Source organism: Desmodus rotundus, chromosome 7, assembly GCF_022682495.2.
Source record: "Desmodus rotundus isolate HL8 chromosome 7, HLdesRot8A.1, whole genome shotgun sequence".
NCBI classification, from domain to species: Eukaryota; Metazoa; Chordata; class Mammalia; order Chiroptera; family Phyllostomidae; genus Desmodus; species Desmodus rotundus.
The window spans coordinates 121,451,227-121,465,150 of NC_071393.1; the positions used below are offsets into that span (position 1 = coordinate 121,451,227).

General features: G+C 39.7%; 1 protein-coding gene across 2 annotated transcripts in view; it reads right to left on the reverse strand.

Moving 5' to 3' along the window:
- SEL1L (SEL1L adaptor subunit of SYVN1 ubiquitin ligase) overlaps nt 1-13,924 on the reverse strand; it is a 50,080-nt gene that overhangs the window by 22,833 nt on the left and 13,323 nt on the right. For both annotated transcript variants that reach the window (XM_045201301.2, XM_024567243.4), the window contains 8 exons: nt 10,806-10,973; nt 9,403-9,508; nt 8,461-8,623; nt 5,828-5,881; nt 5,677-5,736; nt 3,758-3,839; nt 3,252-3,406; nt 660-716 (listed from right to left, as the gene is read on the reverse strand). In XM_045201301.2, coding sequence (XP_045057236.1) covers nt 660-716; nt 3,252-3,406; nt 3,758-3,839; nt 5,677-5,736; nt 5,828-5,881; nt 8,461-8,623; nt 9,403-9,508; nt 10,806-10,973 — 845 coding nt within the window. The remainder of the gene's footprint in view (nt 1-659; nt 717-3,251; nt 3,407-3,757; nt 3,840-5,676; nt 5,737-5,827; nt 5,882-8,460; nt 8,624-9,402; nt 9,509-10,805; nt 10,974-13,924) is intronic.

Sequence of the window (13,924 nt, forward strand, 5' to 3'; positions counted from 1 at the left end):
CCTGTGACTGAGAAAGCAAGGGGCTGGTGAGGCAAACAGAGATGGATACAGGGTCTTGGAGGTCGTGTTAAAGGTTTTGGTATTTAAGCTACTAGAAACTGTGGGCCACTCAAGAGCTTTAAGCAAGGGGACCACATGATCAGATGCATGATTTACAAAGGCCACTGCTTGTGAAATTCAGGCAGTAGATAATTCACGCAAGTGACAGGTGTGCTGATGGGAAAAAAAGACAGTGATATTTAGGACATAAAGCAGACAAAAGTTGATGAGCGGATATAGATCTGATTACTACAGTGGAATACTCCTAATTTCTCATAAACTCAACAATGAATTTTCCTCAGTTCTACGAAATATTTTCTAACTGGGAGTTTTAAGACATACTTCAATCACATGCCTACAGAAAACAAAGACATTGTATATAATTTTTGGCAGTATTGAAAACTAGGTTTTAAAATTAAGAAAACCTTTTCTGCCCCTATGAGGTATAATCACATTTTATTCTCCAGCTTCCTCAGGGGTTAGTTAGACCTTGAAAGTTCATTTGTGATGAACGTCCTAATAACAAGCCTGATGATGTCATTGACTTAGCAAGAAATACATCTGGGAAATTAGTTCTTGCTACAACAGGAGCTGCGAAGCTGTACGAACAGGAAAGTTACCTGATGATTCTGTTCTACTCCACGCCCCCCATGCAGATGCAGCTGTCCCAGACCGACCTGAAAGTGAACAAAAATGACATAAAAGTTAATGGTAGCATCTGGAGTGTGATTGCATTAGACCAGGGGTGTCAAACTCATTTTCACTGGGGGCCACATCAGCCTCACGGTTGCCTTCAAAGGGCAGAATGTAATTGTAGGACTGTATAAATGTAACTACTCCTTAACTAGGAGCAAGGAGTTCTACATTTGGCCCTTTGAAGGCAACGGCGAGGCTGATGTGGCCCCCAGTGAAAATGAGTTTGACACCCCTGCGTTACACCAACGTGAAACCACCTGGTCATAACGATGTTTCTGTTTGTAATTCAAAAAATGAAAGATTTAACCTTAAACTCCTGCAGACACTACACTCTTACATGAAGGGGGTGGGGTGGAGGGGGTCTAATGCATGGTGACAGCGGACAGTCTGATTTCGGGTGGTGGGCACACAGTGCAATATATGTCATAAAAATGTGTGCGGAAAACCTGCATGATCCTATAAACCAATGTCGCCCCAGTAATTTAATAAAGACTGGGAAAACCCCCTAAAAATGTATGCTTTTGTTATAAGGTATCTTTCTGAAATGGAGAAGATATAAATGGAGAAGAAATATAAGGTATCTTTCTGAAATGAAGAAATAAAAGCATTTTCAGACAAACCAAAACTGAATTAGCCACCAACAAATCTACTCTAAAGGAAATACTAAAGGATGCTAATTAGGAAGAAGGAGAATTATTCTGGGAAGCTTGAAGATGCAGTAAGATAAAGAAAAATGGAAAGGCAAATTTGTAAGTCTAAATTATATGGTTTATGTAAAATAATAGTACCTTGCAGGGTTCAAAAATATGTAGAAAATATGACAATAGGAGAATATATTCCACCAGACATCAAAATCTGGAACACTATGAACATTTAGACAATACTGGCACAAGACATGTAGGAGAGTATGGGCAGGGCGTTACCTGCAATAGCCCAAACTTGGGGAGAAAGAAATAGATAAACTGTGTGATTTCCATACAATGAGATAGCACACAGCAATGCAAACTAATTAATTACAGCTACATGAAAACACGTAGGTTGATTTCAGAAACATAACACTGAGCAAAGGAAGCTGATACAAAAAAAAATGCTGAATGATTTTTTAAACATTTATTTATTTATTTTTAGACAGAGGGAAGGGAAGGAGAAAGAGAGGGAAAGAAACATCAATGTATGGTTGCCTCTCATGCGTCCCCTACTGGAGACCTGGCCCACAACCCAGGCATGTGCCCTGACTGGGAATTGAACCGGTGACCCTTTGCTTCGCAGCCCAAGCTCAATCCACTGAGCTACACCGGCCAGGGCTGTATGATTTTTTTTTTTTTTTAACATAAGATTTGAAAGTAGCCAAACCATTCTAAGGTGACAGAAGTCATCTCAGGGGGTTAACTACGGGGAGAGGGAGGAGTTAGTGATGAAGAGTTCCTAAGAGGGGCCTCTGGGTGCTAGTTACGCACACACGAGAGCTCCCGTGTGATCACTCACGGGATGATCACTCATTGATCACTCATTGGGATGTGCAGTTCAGATCCGAGTGCTTTCCTGTCACAGTGCAGTAAGAAAAAAAGAAAATGATATACGATACCACACATGGGGTTTTTTGAGTTTTTCACTTAATACATCGAAACCAGCTTTCCACATTAAATAGTATTCTACATTTTTAATGGCTCATAGAATTCCATTAACTGGAGTGTCATATCTGAGCTAATTCCCTATCATTGGTCATTTAGATTGTTTTCAATTTTAATTAGTCTCTAAAGTAAAAGAAAGATGTTTAATCAAACAACGTAATTTTATTAAAATTTCCATGAGCTAAGATTTGGATCTTTCACTACACTGTAGGGTTTATGTGTGTGTGTGTGTTTTTAACTTAATACTCCCTTCTGTTAGTTTTAAAATAAATTATTTTTAAAAAGTATCTATTGCTAATCTCTGTAATTTCTGAATCAGAAAGAACTGTAAACTCAATGGAAAAAAGATGCTGAAGTTCTCCTTTTTATTATAATGTTATCAAAATAACCCACAAAACAAATTATATATGATACTTTGATGGATATCATACATTTACATTAAACACGCCTACTTCTTTCTGTCCTTGACCTTGAGAAAATTATGATCTAAGCTGAGCAAAGGAAACATAAACAGTAAATACTTCTGAGAAGCATCTGAAATTCCAAATGTTCCAGAGACTTTTTATTTAGAGAATGTGGCAGTTTTTGTCCTTCCATGAAGAGCCTTCATCATCACTGTAATGCTACTCCATTCAAGCAGCAATTTTCCACTGTGGTACACAAGACAGCCACCTGCTAGCTTTTAGGGGCTATGAATGGTCAGCCCACATGCCAGATGAATCCTAATGGAATGTGTTGAGAGTGTGGGACTAGTAGGTAGCTAATAATAATGTAGCTAATAACTGCTAAGAGCAATGAAAATGTTACTGTAGATATAAGCACTTGCCCCCGCAGACTGTAACGTACAATGAATTAAGATAGTCCAGGAGATGTGTAGACACATACCTGTGCTTGTACATCACCTTTTTCAGCCAGGAACTGGTAATACTGAATCAAATCTTCTTCTAGCATTCCACTGTTCATTCCTGGATTCTCCACCTCATCGGGCAGCCGTATTCTCTGCACTACTGAGCCTCCTGTCAGCGAGATATCACTAGCAACTGAAACAGTAGAAAAAGTAATAATGTGGATGCAAGTCAGTGGACTGTCCCACAGAGAAGTATGATTGCAGCTGCCAAATGCTGACAGACACTATGTTACAGGAAACTGTCCTACAGTAGTCTATAGAGTACAAAATAGTAATCTAAAGTAAATTCAGTTTTTCCACAAAATATTTAAGGGAGCCCCCAGCAAAATTTTTTTTAAAAGCACATACTTCTTAAACTAGCGTAAAGATGATTCCACTTAAAAGAGCCATTTATGACAATTCAAGTAGTACAATATAAAAGAAGATGTATTTAAAGTTTTTGTTTTGTAAGGTGAAAGGCAAAAGAAAAAAAAAAAAAGGATACCATGATTGGCAACGAGACGATAATGCGTGAGTGCAGATTCACAGCTCTGGAGGACTCCGATGCCAGCCCAGTAGCGGTAACCCTGAAACACAGCTTCACGTGAGAGGACAGCAGTTTCTGCTGCTTCAGTGGCAAATAAGGCTACCACTCAAAGTGTAATTCTGATGTCTTGTGATCCAAGCACACTACCACCTTATTTATCCCGAGTTTTAGGTCATGAAGTAATTTATGTAGCCACTCCCAACAATCCAACTAAAAACTAGGAAATAAAAAATAAATTCCCCAGAGCAGTCAAAGAGATGTCATGAACTTTATGTATGTAGTGTGCATTTTACCTGTAAGAGGAAATTACTTGAGCTCTTGCTTAGAATAAATTTTATTCTGATTTTAGACACAATTCTAACAAAAAAGGGTTAATCTTCCAAACCAGCAAAGAAGGAACAAATGAGCAAACTAGGGAGGTCAAGAGACTATTAGAAGCAGAACAGCAATAAATGATTAAGAATAAGGGGAAAAGTAGCTAATTATAAAGAGCAAAGAACAGAAAGTAGAGCCCTCTGGAGTCATTTAACAGACTCTAAATAACTGTAGAAACATCAACAATCCTTAGGGCATTACTGTGTAATATTTAAGGTTCTTATTCTGTAGCCACTATTGAAGAAGATCGGTAAGTAATTATTGTTTACTCACTTAAACTCCCTCATCAGTTTACCCTTCTAAACAGGACGAAGTCCAAGTTCCTTGGCATGACGTACAGCTGTTTACGTGATTCCCGTCTGCCTGCCCTGCTCATGAACGACCCGGCCCTCTACTCTCCAGCCACACTACAGGGCTTGTGTTTCCTTGCAAACACGACACTCCCTCTTGCTGCTGTCCCTTCGAGTACTGTACTGTTTCCGCTGCCTGCAAACTTTCTGCGCCTGCCATTCCCTCACCACAATTTACCCCTCAGGGTCCGGTTTAGTTGCCTCTTTCCCCGGAAGAACCTCCTGAAATCCCTCCCTTCCAATGCCTGTGTGGGTTAGATGACTTTCCTGGACATTCTCATGCTGTACTAGAATGGTCTCCTTACTTATGCCTCCCTTTCTTATTAAAAGCTTGTGGTGGGCCAGGACTGTATCTTACTCATCTTTGGAATCCAAATGACATGTACTCAATAAATATTTTTGGAACAGATAAGCAAAATTAGTTAGGATCCACTCAGCTGGCCAGAAAAGTAGATTTTTGTTCTTTTTTAAGTCTCATATCTCATCAATAGCCAAGCCTGTAGACACCTTTCCAGACTTTTGGACTGTTTTTTCTGCTTTCGGTCTCATTTCTACTCAATCTATCCTGTGTATTCCTGTAAGGATTAATTTACATATTCATTCGAAACACAGTAGCATGGGTTAGAGGCCATGTGACTCAGTCAAAGTCAGTGTGTGAAGTACAGGCAGATTAAACACCCCACCAGTGAAGAATTTAGAGGAAAGATTCTGTATGTTACTGCTCAGCCATTAAGTGATCAATGTTATCAGAAAACACATAAAAGATAGTCTGTAATAAACTTTATAGGACCATGGGTTCTTTACATAGTGAGTCCTTCATCAATTTCAATATAAAATCTATGACAACCAATCTAAAAAATGACCCGACAAACAATTCCAACTTATAAATAACACAAAGAGACATTTATCAGATAGTTATTTTAAGGGCAATCAGCCAAACTAGTCACTTTCATGAAAAATTGTGAACTCTACCAATTTTCATCCACATGTAGATTTGATTATTATGTTCATTAAGAAGTATTTTCAACTGAGTATTTGGTCTTAGTGAATGTAAGTAAATGTCGATCGTGAAAGTCAGAAGAGTCACGACAGTCGTTAATGAAATTCTTCTGCTACTCGATGTTACCGCCCTTCCAGTTAAGTCTTACTTACCAAAATCATGTGGGCTATTAGGTTGCCCCCAAGAGCTCCAAAAGTGTAATATACCAGGGCCTGTGAATGAACAAAAGATGCTTAACTGACACGAGCACACATATCTACTCAATTCAAACTGCCATGTATAATAAAGTTTTACTAGTATTACCTTTGCCTGACTTGAATTAACACCAAGCCCAGAGGCATAGAGAAAGCCAAGAGCCTGAAAGAAAATGATAAGAGTAAGAAGTCTTCCTTTAGTTGAAGTTATTCCAAGACAGACATAGTTTTACAAACTATAAAAAAATGAAAGAACCTTCATATGTAAAACAATTTGAATTATTCAAGTATGTACAACTTGGAATTAAAGAGCCTCAGAAATGCATTCAAAGTATTACAAATTACACAATAAAATATAATGTTAAACAAGTCAAAGTATTCAGTTTGGAAATTAAAGATAATTTAATAAATTATTAACGAGAGAAACAAAGCAGAGCACAAATATGGCTTTTACTTGCTCTTGATGAACACCTGTTATGAGAACAGAACAACTCTTGGATCAGTACATCAATGCCAAGGGCCATATACAATGAAAATGGATAACAGATTGCCAGAACACATTATCCCAGGAGTACAAAGAGGCAGCAAGGGGTGAAGGTGAAGCAGTCAAGGAAGAAAGGTCACTTCACAAAGTTAGAGCACGCACTTTTCTTAGAAAGTTCAACCAATCAAACAATGCATTGGTAAATAAAGTTTTACCCCCTGCCTTCTGAGGATCTTCCTTGATAACATCAAAGTATAAGCTAAAGTTACAAAGGCAGGTGCTATTCTCATCAAAATCCATGAGCTCTCCTGCATTTCCCAGCCTCCCTTGTAATTAAGTAGGGCCATGTGCCTGGGGCTGGCTGGAAGGGATGCAGGCTGTTTGTAGACCTGGCTTTCACAAATGCCCCAGGGACCCCTCCAGCCCTGTCTCCTTCATGGCTTAGAAGCCCCGTGTTCCAGATGGTGCAGCGCCAGGACAGGGGCGGCTCTTGGCCCTGGCTCACCATTTGGAAGAGAGGGATGCAGGCAGGAGAGCTGCATGGAACCTGACACAAGAAGAAATCACTTGTGCTATTGAGATACTGTGATTTGGGTGCTCTGTTTCATCAGCTAAAATTAGTTACCGTGGAGAGTGTTTTGCAATGAATGAAGGCACTATGGCACTGCGAGGTTCTATTACTAGAGGAAAAAGATGCCTTTAAAAAACAAGTATTAAACTATTCTGGCACAATGTTCCTGAAAATAAATATATATGTGAATGTTACATAAACTGATTTACACAAAGAGAAAAGTGCTTTGAAAATAAAGGGAGCAATTAAGATATAACCTGTTATAAACACAATGGTTACAATTCCTGTAAATGTTGAAATAGTCTAAAAGCAGACTTCTAACTGTGACTAGAAATTTTATCTTTAAGCAAATTCAAGACCTTCAATAAACCTGAATTATTGAAGGCATTTTATTTATTTTTAATTTAAAAATTTATTTATTTATTTATTTTTAAAGAGAGGGGAAGGGAGGGAGAAAGAAAGGGAGAAACAGTGATGTGAGAGAGAAACATCGGTCGGTTGCCTCTCATGTGTGCCCTGGCTGGGGACTGAACCCACAACCCAGGCATGTGCCCTGACCAGGAATCAAACTGGCAACCTCTCACTTTGTGAATGACTTCCAACCAACTGAGCCACAACAGTCAGGGTGGAAGGCATTTTAAATAAATGTTGCCCCCTAAATGCAGGGGTCAACCTTACCATTACTAATGGGGAATCAAAGACATTATACATCAAATGGTGTGATGGAATATGGAATATAGAACATCCCTATAATGCAGTCTAGCCAAAAATATTTTACTTGAGTTCATTAGCCGTTAGCTATGACACCAGTTTACAGGAAACATAGATGATGGAAAAGCAAACTAAAGGACATCATGAAGTAGTAAATAGATAATTTGAGGTAGGACATTCTGCAGAAAAACTGGTCCATCTCTAACACAGAAAAAAAAAAGGAGGTGGGTATGCTAGAAGTAATAACCAAATACAAGGTATAGTCCTGAACTGGGTACTGGTTTGGACACAACAGGTATGAAGGAAATGTTTTGCTCAATGCCATCGAATATGGTGTGGGTATTACATGCCGTAAAAACCTACTGGAATAGAAAGGTGAGGGCTGATGACTGGAAAGAGCATGTTATGGAACAGTAGACAGTGACATCTTATTTTAATAAAGAATTTGTATGTATCTCTCCACAAAGAGAAAGGTCTAGAAGGGTTTGCACGCACTAACATTATCACCAATGCTCATGCCTAGTTGGTATATATGTGATGTTCACTTTCTCAGCATTTTTAGTTTGTATTTCTAGTTTCTTACAGTGGACATGCACTGCTTTTGTAGTATGTTTTTTAAAAACACCAAGATTGATAAGAACTAGAGCATCTGGACTTCGGAAAGAAATGCAATGGTGAGTAATGTAGATAAAAGCCAGTTGCCTTCATGTTTCATTTTCTACAGATCTAATACGGAAAACTACAGACAAGACCGTGGCAAGATGCACAGCAAGATGTCTTAAGTGACCACGAATGTTCTCAAAGGAAGAAGATCCTCTAAGAAGACTGGTAAAATAATCTGCCATAAAATTAATAGTTCAAGATGTTGTGCCTGCCATTCTCACTTGTCAAAAGAAGTCAGAGCATAAAGAATAAACTGTTGTTGAGATAAACAAGTGCTGTGTGCAAAGAGATTCTGCAACGCAAGTCCACTCACAGTTTGCCCCTTGGGAGAGCCTTCCTCAGTCAACTTCTCAAACATCTCTTTAGCTGCCTGGATGTTCTGGGTCAGGTAGTCACCAAACAGAAGAGCGTATGACACTCTCTCCAGGGCCTTGGTATGGTTCATGCTTGCTGCCTTCTGAAGATACCGATATGCTCTTTAAATGTAAACAATTAAAAACACATTAGCAATATTTTGGAACTTTTGTTAATTTTTGTAAAGATCTATGGAAATGCAACATAATTTCCTTAACGATAGTCATGTTACCTGTATACATAGAAAACATTCTGGCTACTTTGTTTTTATGTAAGGTACCAGTTCTGTCACCCTAATATGTTGGAATAGTCTAATTACACTAATAGTAATTCTCAAAACTTTTATTAAAAACATTTATTACATTTGCAACCAGAGAAATGTAATAATATGGTACCCAGTAAATAATCCAATGACAATCACTACAATTTTCTTTAAATCTTTGCAGACTATAACAAAAGTCAGCTGAAATTAAAGGGACATGAAATATTAGAAGACAGACACTTGTTTTACGTTTTTTTCCAGGTGGAAATTCATAAATTCTAGTCTTTGTCTGCAAGAAAATCACAAAGCAGAAACAAAAAAACCAAACACCAGACAATTCCTTTTGTTTATGTCATTTAAAATTCTGAATAGCATATGTATTCTTGGTTCTTAGAAACTACAACTTGAGTCAACTATTTCTATTTTGCTCATTGTTCATTCTTGTGATCAGTGTTTTTAACCTTTTTATCCCAAAATCTGATCAAAGCAATGCCGCTGATGCCCATATACCATGTTCAATTTCTTGTAATGCAACTTAAGAAATCCTGTGTTTGGCAAACCACTTTAAAAAAGTCCTTAGCTGTTCATCTCAGTAACTGCCCGTCACAGGGGAGGCATGGTGTTGGCGGTGCTACCTACTCTCTTTTCTGGCTTTTCTTATTGCTTCCATTGAGGATTTTCATCCCAGTCTGGTACATCATTTCTGCTTCCTGCATTTGCCGTCTTTCAGCAGCCTCTTCTTCAGCTAAAAACAAAATGTCAGATGCACTTAAATGGACCTTAATTAATTCTACACCAATCATTTATCAAACGTCAGCATGTACTCTGCCTTTTGGGTAGTCACACGGACACAATCAATGATCTTTTACTCTCGACAAATCTGACCCCGAAGACACACGATTTAAGTGTTTATCTGACAAAACACTTCAGTAATTCTAAAACTTTTACTATAATTCAACTAAAATTTCAGTAGTAGTTTATGATTATATGCCAAGGTCAGTTAAAATCAGGACAGAAGGATATTAAACAACAATAGTCAGAAAAACACCACTTTAGTCAAAGGGCACTGTAGCCTCACCTGAAATTCTGTATATCTTTACAATGAGAAAGTATTTGATTAATTCTATAGTAAAAACTTTGTAAAAGTTTGATTTCTACTAAATATAAATATTGATTAAAGTTCAAATTCTCTATTTTTTCCTATGCATTGATGCAACACTGAAAATCGCAGAATTGTTACAGATTTCTCCAAGGTATTTTTCTACTGTAATATAGTATTGTATCAGAAATCCAGAACTCATTAAGACACGTCTGAATATTTCATTAGGATCAGTATGTACAGAAGCAGAAGTGAGTTCTTGTAGGCAAAAAAGCCTGATTGTATGACACGGAATACCTAATCGTACTAGCCTACAGCCAAGGACGGGCTACATTCCATGCTACCTTCTCAGAATGCCTAATTACGTATCTGAGCCATTATTTTGAAAGTGTTATTTGGAATCAAAAGGGATTCAAGATTTTCTGTTGTTTTTTTATTAGATACAAAGCTTTTCCTAAAAAAAAAAAAAAAATCTTTAAAGGTCAGCCCCTTTATATCAACACTAATGTGCAGAAAGGTGAAATATATATAATTTGTTACGTGTTACCTAAGCACAGCACATCTTACTCAACGTTTTTTTTAAAAGATACTTTTCTTCTAACCACTATTAACCTTCTCCATTATGTTGTTTTCGTCACTGTCAAACGATGTTTTACGTTCATTAATTTAGCAGGCTGCCTAAGGGTTTGCAGAACAACTCGGACACCAGCGGAAAACCATCTCTAAATCAGACACAGTGTGTAAGCTGCCCGAGCGACAGGCTGGAATTCAGTACGTACACTGCAAGCTTCCCGTGCCAAAGCCCATCGTTAAGGCTATAACCATGCTATCAATGCTGACTAGTTCTGACAGGGATGGAAAAAAGATGGCTACAGAAAGGCCTTAAAGACGTTGTCCGAGACATCAAGCAACGCGGACGTGCCTCCTACAGATGAACACTTACTTTCACAAAAGCCCCACTTTTCATCTGCCTTGTAGTCATAGGTTGTAGCGCACCACAGTCTGCCGTCTTCCCTCCCATCCGACGTACACTCATCGTACTCCTTATCCAGGAAAAGGAAAGGGAAGTGGCAGGGCTCCCCGTGTGCTGTGCCTTCAATGGCAGTCAAAGCTGGAAAGACCAGAAGAAAAATGTAAACATGATCAGCACCTGAGGTATTCATGGATTTAACACTGTTGATTGCAACTACTAGAATTTAAAGAATAGGAAACATAAAAAGGCCAGCACCATTCTGCTTACGGATGACCTGAAGATGAGTCAACTTAGCATGGCCAGCTGACTACCCGGTTCTATATCTAGCTTAGGGTTTCTGGTCTTGAGATCTAATTACCTTAGAATGCTTCTACTGTGCAACTTTTGCCCAACTAGTGAGCAAAAACAAGACAAAGGCAATGGAATCAATTCCAAAGCTCAACACAACTCTCCTATTTTCTTTCTTTTTTAAAAAATTATTTTACTGTTGTTCAATTACAGTTGTCTGCATTCCCCCCCCCCCCCCCGGCCCCCACCTATTTTCTATCTGCATGCTGTAAGTCAATCACTAACATATACAGGGGAAATGCTGCCCCAGGCAAAGTTAATCCCTCCCATAGTCCTCTGTGATCCCACAGCATTTTACTAGAGCACTATCAGCACGTATTGAGGTTCCTTCTTTACCATATCCTAGCTCCCACTAGGCTTTGAGCTTGTTTAGGGTGGAGACTGTAACTGCAATTTGTTTTGCAAGTTCTTTCTGAGTATCTATCTCCTAGGTGCTGGGAATGAGGTGGAACAGAGATCTCTGCTGTACAGAACTTACTACCTTGCAAGGAAGAGAGACATTAAACAAAAGCGTGATTGATGCTATGGAATGGAAAGCCTCTCCTGTCAGGAACTGAAGTTTACACTGAACCTCACAGATGTGTAGGAGCAGGGAGTGGTTGAAAGATGGTGGGGTGAGGAGCAGCAGTGCAGACAGAGGAAACAGGCGTGTTAAGAATGAAAAGAAAATAAGTATGGTACATTATACAAAGTCTTACAAGTTCAGGAGGTTGGAACATGCAGTCAGTGTTGAGTGTCAAAGTGGGTTAAGGGAAGAGGCTACAAAAGCATGAAGGAACCAGATGAGGGGGTCCTGACTAATCTTATTAAAAAGTCTGGACTTTAGCCCTGGCTGGCATAGCTCAGTGGACTGAGCATGGGCCTAGGAACCAAAGAGTTGCTAGTTCTATTCCCAGTCAGGGCACATGCCTGGGTTGCTGGCCACATCCCCATTAGGGGGTGCATGAGAGGCAACCACACACTGACGTTTCTCTCTCTCTCTTTCTCCCTCCCTTCCCCTCTATCTAAAAATAAATAAAATCTTAAAAATAAAAAAGTTTGGACTTTATCCTGAGAACAGTGGAACTCATTTAAGAGTTGTAAGTAAGAATGACATGCTCACACTCACATTTCATTAAGAGTGGTGGACGGAATGAAAGGACCCCAAATTCCCAAAGGTGAATGGGTTAAAATGTTAAAACTCTGAACTGCTCTTTCCTCCAAAGAGGGTGAGGGGTGGTGGTGAGGGGAAGTGAGTTAAATCAGGTTCCAGGGCTGGAGCAAAATTTTAGATAAACCAGAAAGAGAGGGAGGGAGGGAACCTGCCAGTAGTTTTTTCTGGCCCAGCTGCTGCCACATTAGCTGCCCCCACTCCCCTTCCTCCCCTGCATCCCAGCCTGACCTTGCCTGGCAGCTGGAAAGTTAACACTGCAAATGCTAAAGTTACTGTGAGGAGTTTAAGTAAATTTGAAATGAGGGGGAAAAAAATAAATTTTTTTTTAGTGGCTCTGTATTTTGTGGCTATCACATCTGAATGTATGGTAAAAACTGATATAAAACATTAAATGCTTGTAATTCAATGTATGCCAGAGAAACTATCTGATTGGGGGAAGCTGCACAGAAGAAATGTGTCAGGCGGACACAACTTCCATGCTTTTTGCTGCTGGTGGGCAAGCTGGAATTGAAACTCTCCGAGTACTGGAAGAACAAATTTCTGTACTCATGAGTTTGCCACCCCAAAATATGCCACTTTGAGATATCGGTTATTTTAAAGAAACAAAAGACTCAGAAGAGCGTTTTACCCCCAACCATTGCCTGCCTAAAGGAATTCAGATTAAAAAACCAGCTGCTCCAGGAAGGGGGATCACCTTAGTAGTATGAACTCTACTAAGAACTCGGTGTGGCAGACAGGGAGGAGCCTAGCAAAGTCCGGAACACTCCCCTTTGTGTCCCATTGTTTCTGGGTGGCCCTGCAAGAAGTATGTTCACCAAATATTTGCTCCTTGCCGCCTACCTGTGAATTGCCTACCTGTGAGTTGCCCTGGGAAGACCAAACTACTACCCCAGCCCCCCTTCTCCTTAGCTGGAAATGGCACATAAGTCTCAACTGTCCCATTTGTCCATCAGTGTCACATTCATATAGAGCCCCAGTATGCACATACATAATAAATTTAGTTATTTTCTGCTGTTAGCCTGTCTCATGTCAATTTGATTATTAGACCATCCAGAAGAACAATGAGGAAAAAGAGGGAATATTTCCAGTCCTCTATAGTATGGATGATACAGACTTTTACTTGTTGGAGCCTCTGGTAAGAGGGAGACATTAAGAAAGAGAGGCGATCCACAGGTGGAAGTACACTTTTGAAGTTCTAAAAGGCAGATTTTAGATGGCTAAAGAGTGCCCGTCAAAGCAGAGGTCTGGCCCTTCGAGACTGATGCACATGTTTGTGAGTGGGTCAATCTGGACTCAAAGACAAGTCAGATGAAAGGGGTAGAGAAAAGGCCTGCCTGCCATTTGGACTTTCTGGCCCCGCAGCATCTAGCCTTTGCTGCTGCTATAGGAAAGCCTCTGGCTTTTTAAAAACCCTGAACTTACACAACCTAATTGTCTGGGCTTGACTCTAAGCTGCAAGCTGATCCCGTCTGGTCCAGGTTCCCAGTCTCACCTGAGCTGTGCTGAACAGAAGGCAGGCCGTGCTCCATCAACAGAACGCAGACGCTGTGACCTCTGCACATTCGGTAGCCCCTCATTGGGGCCCCGC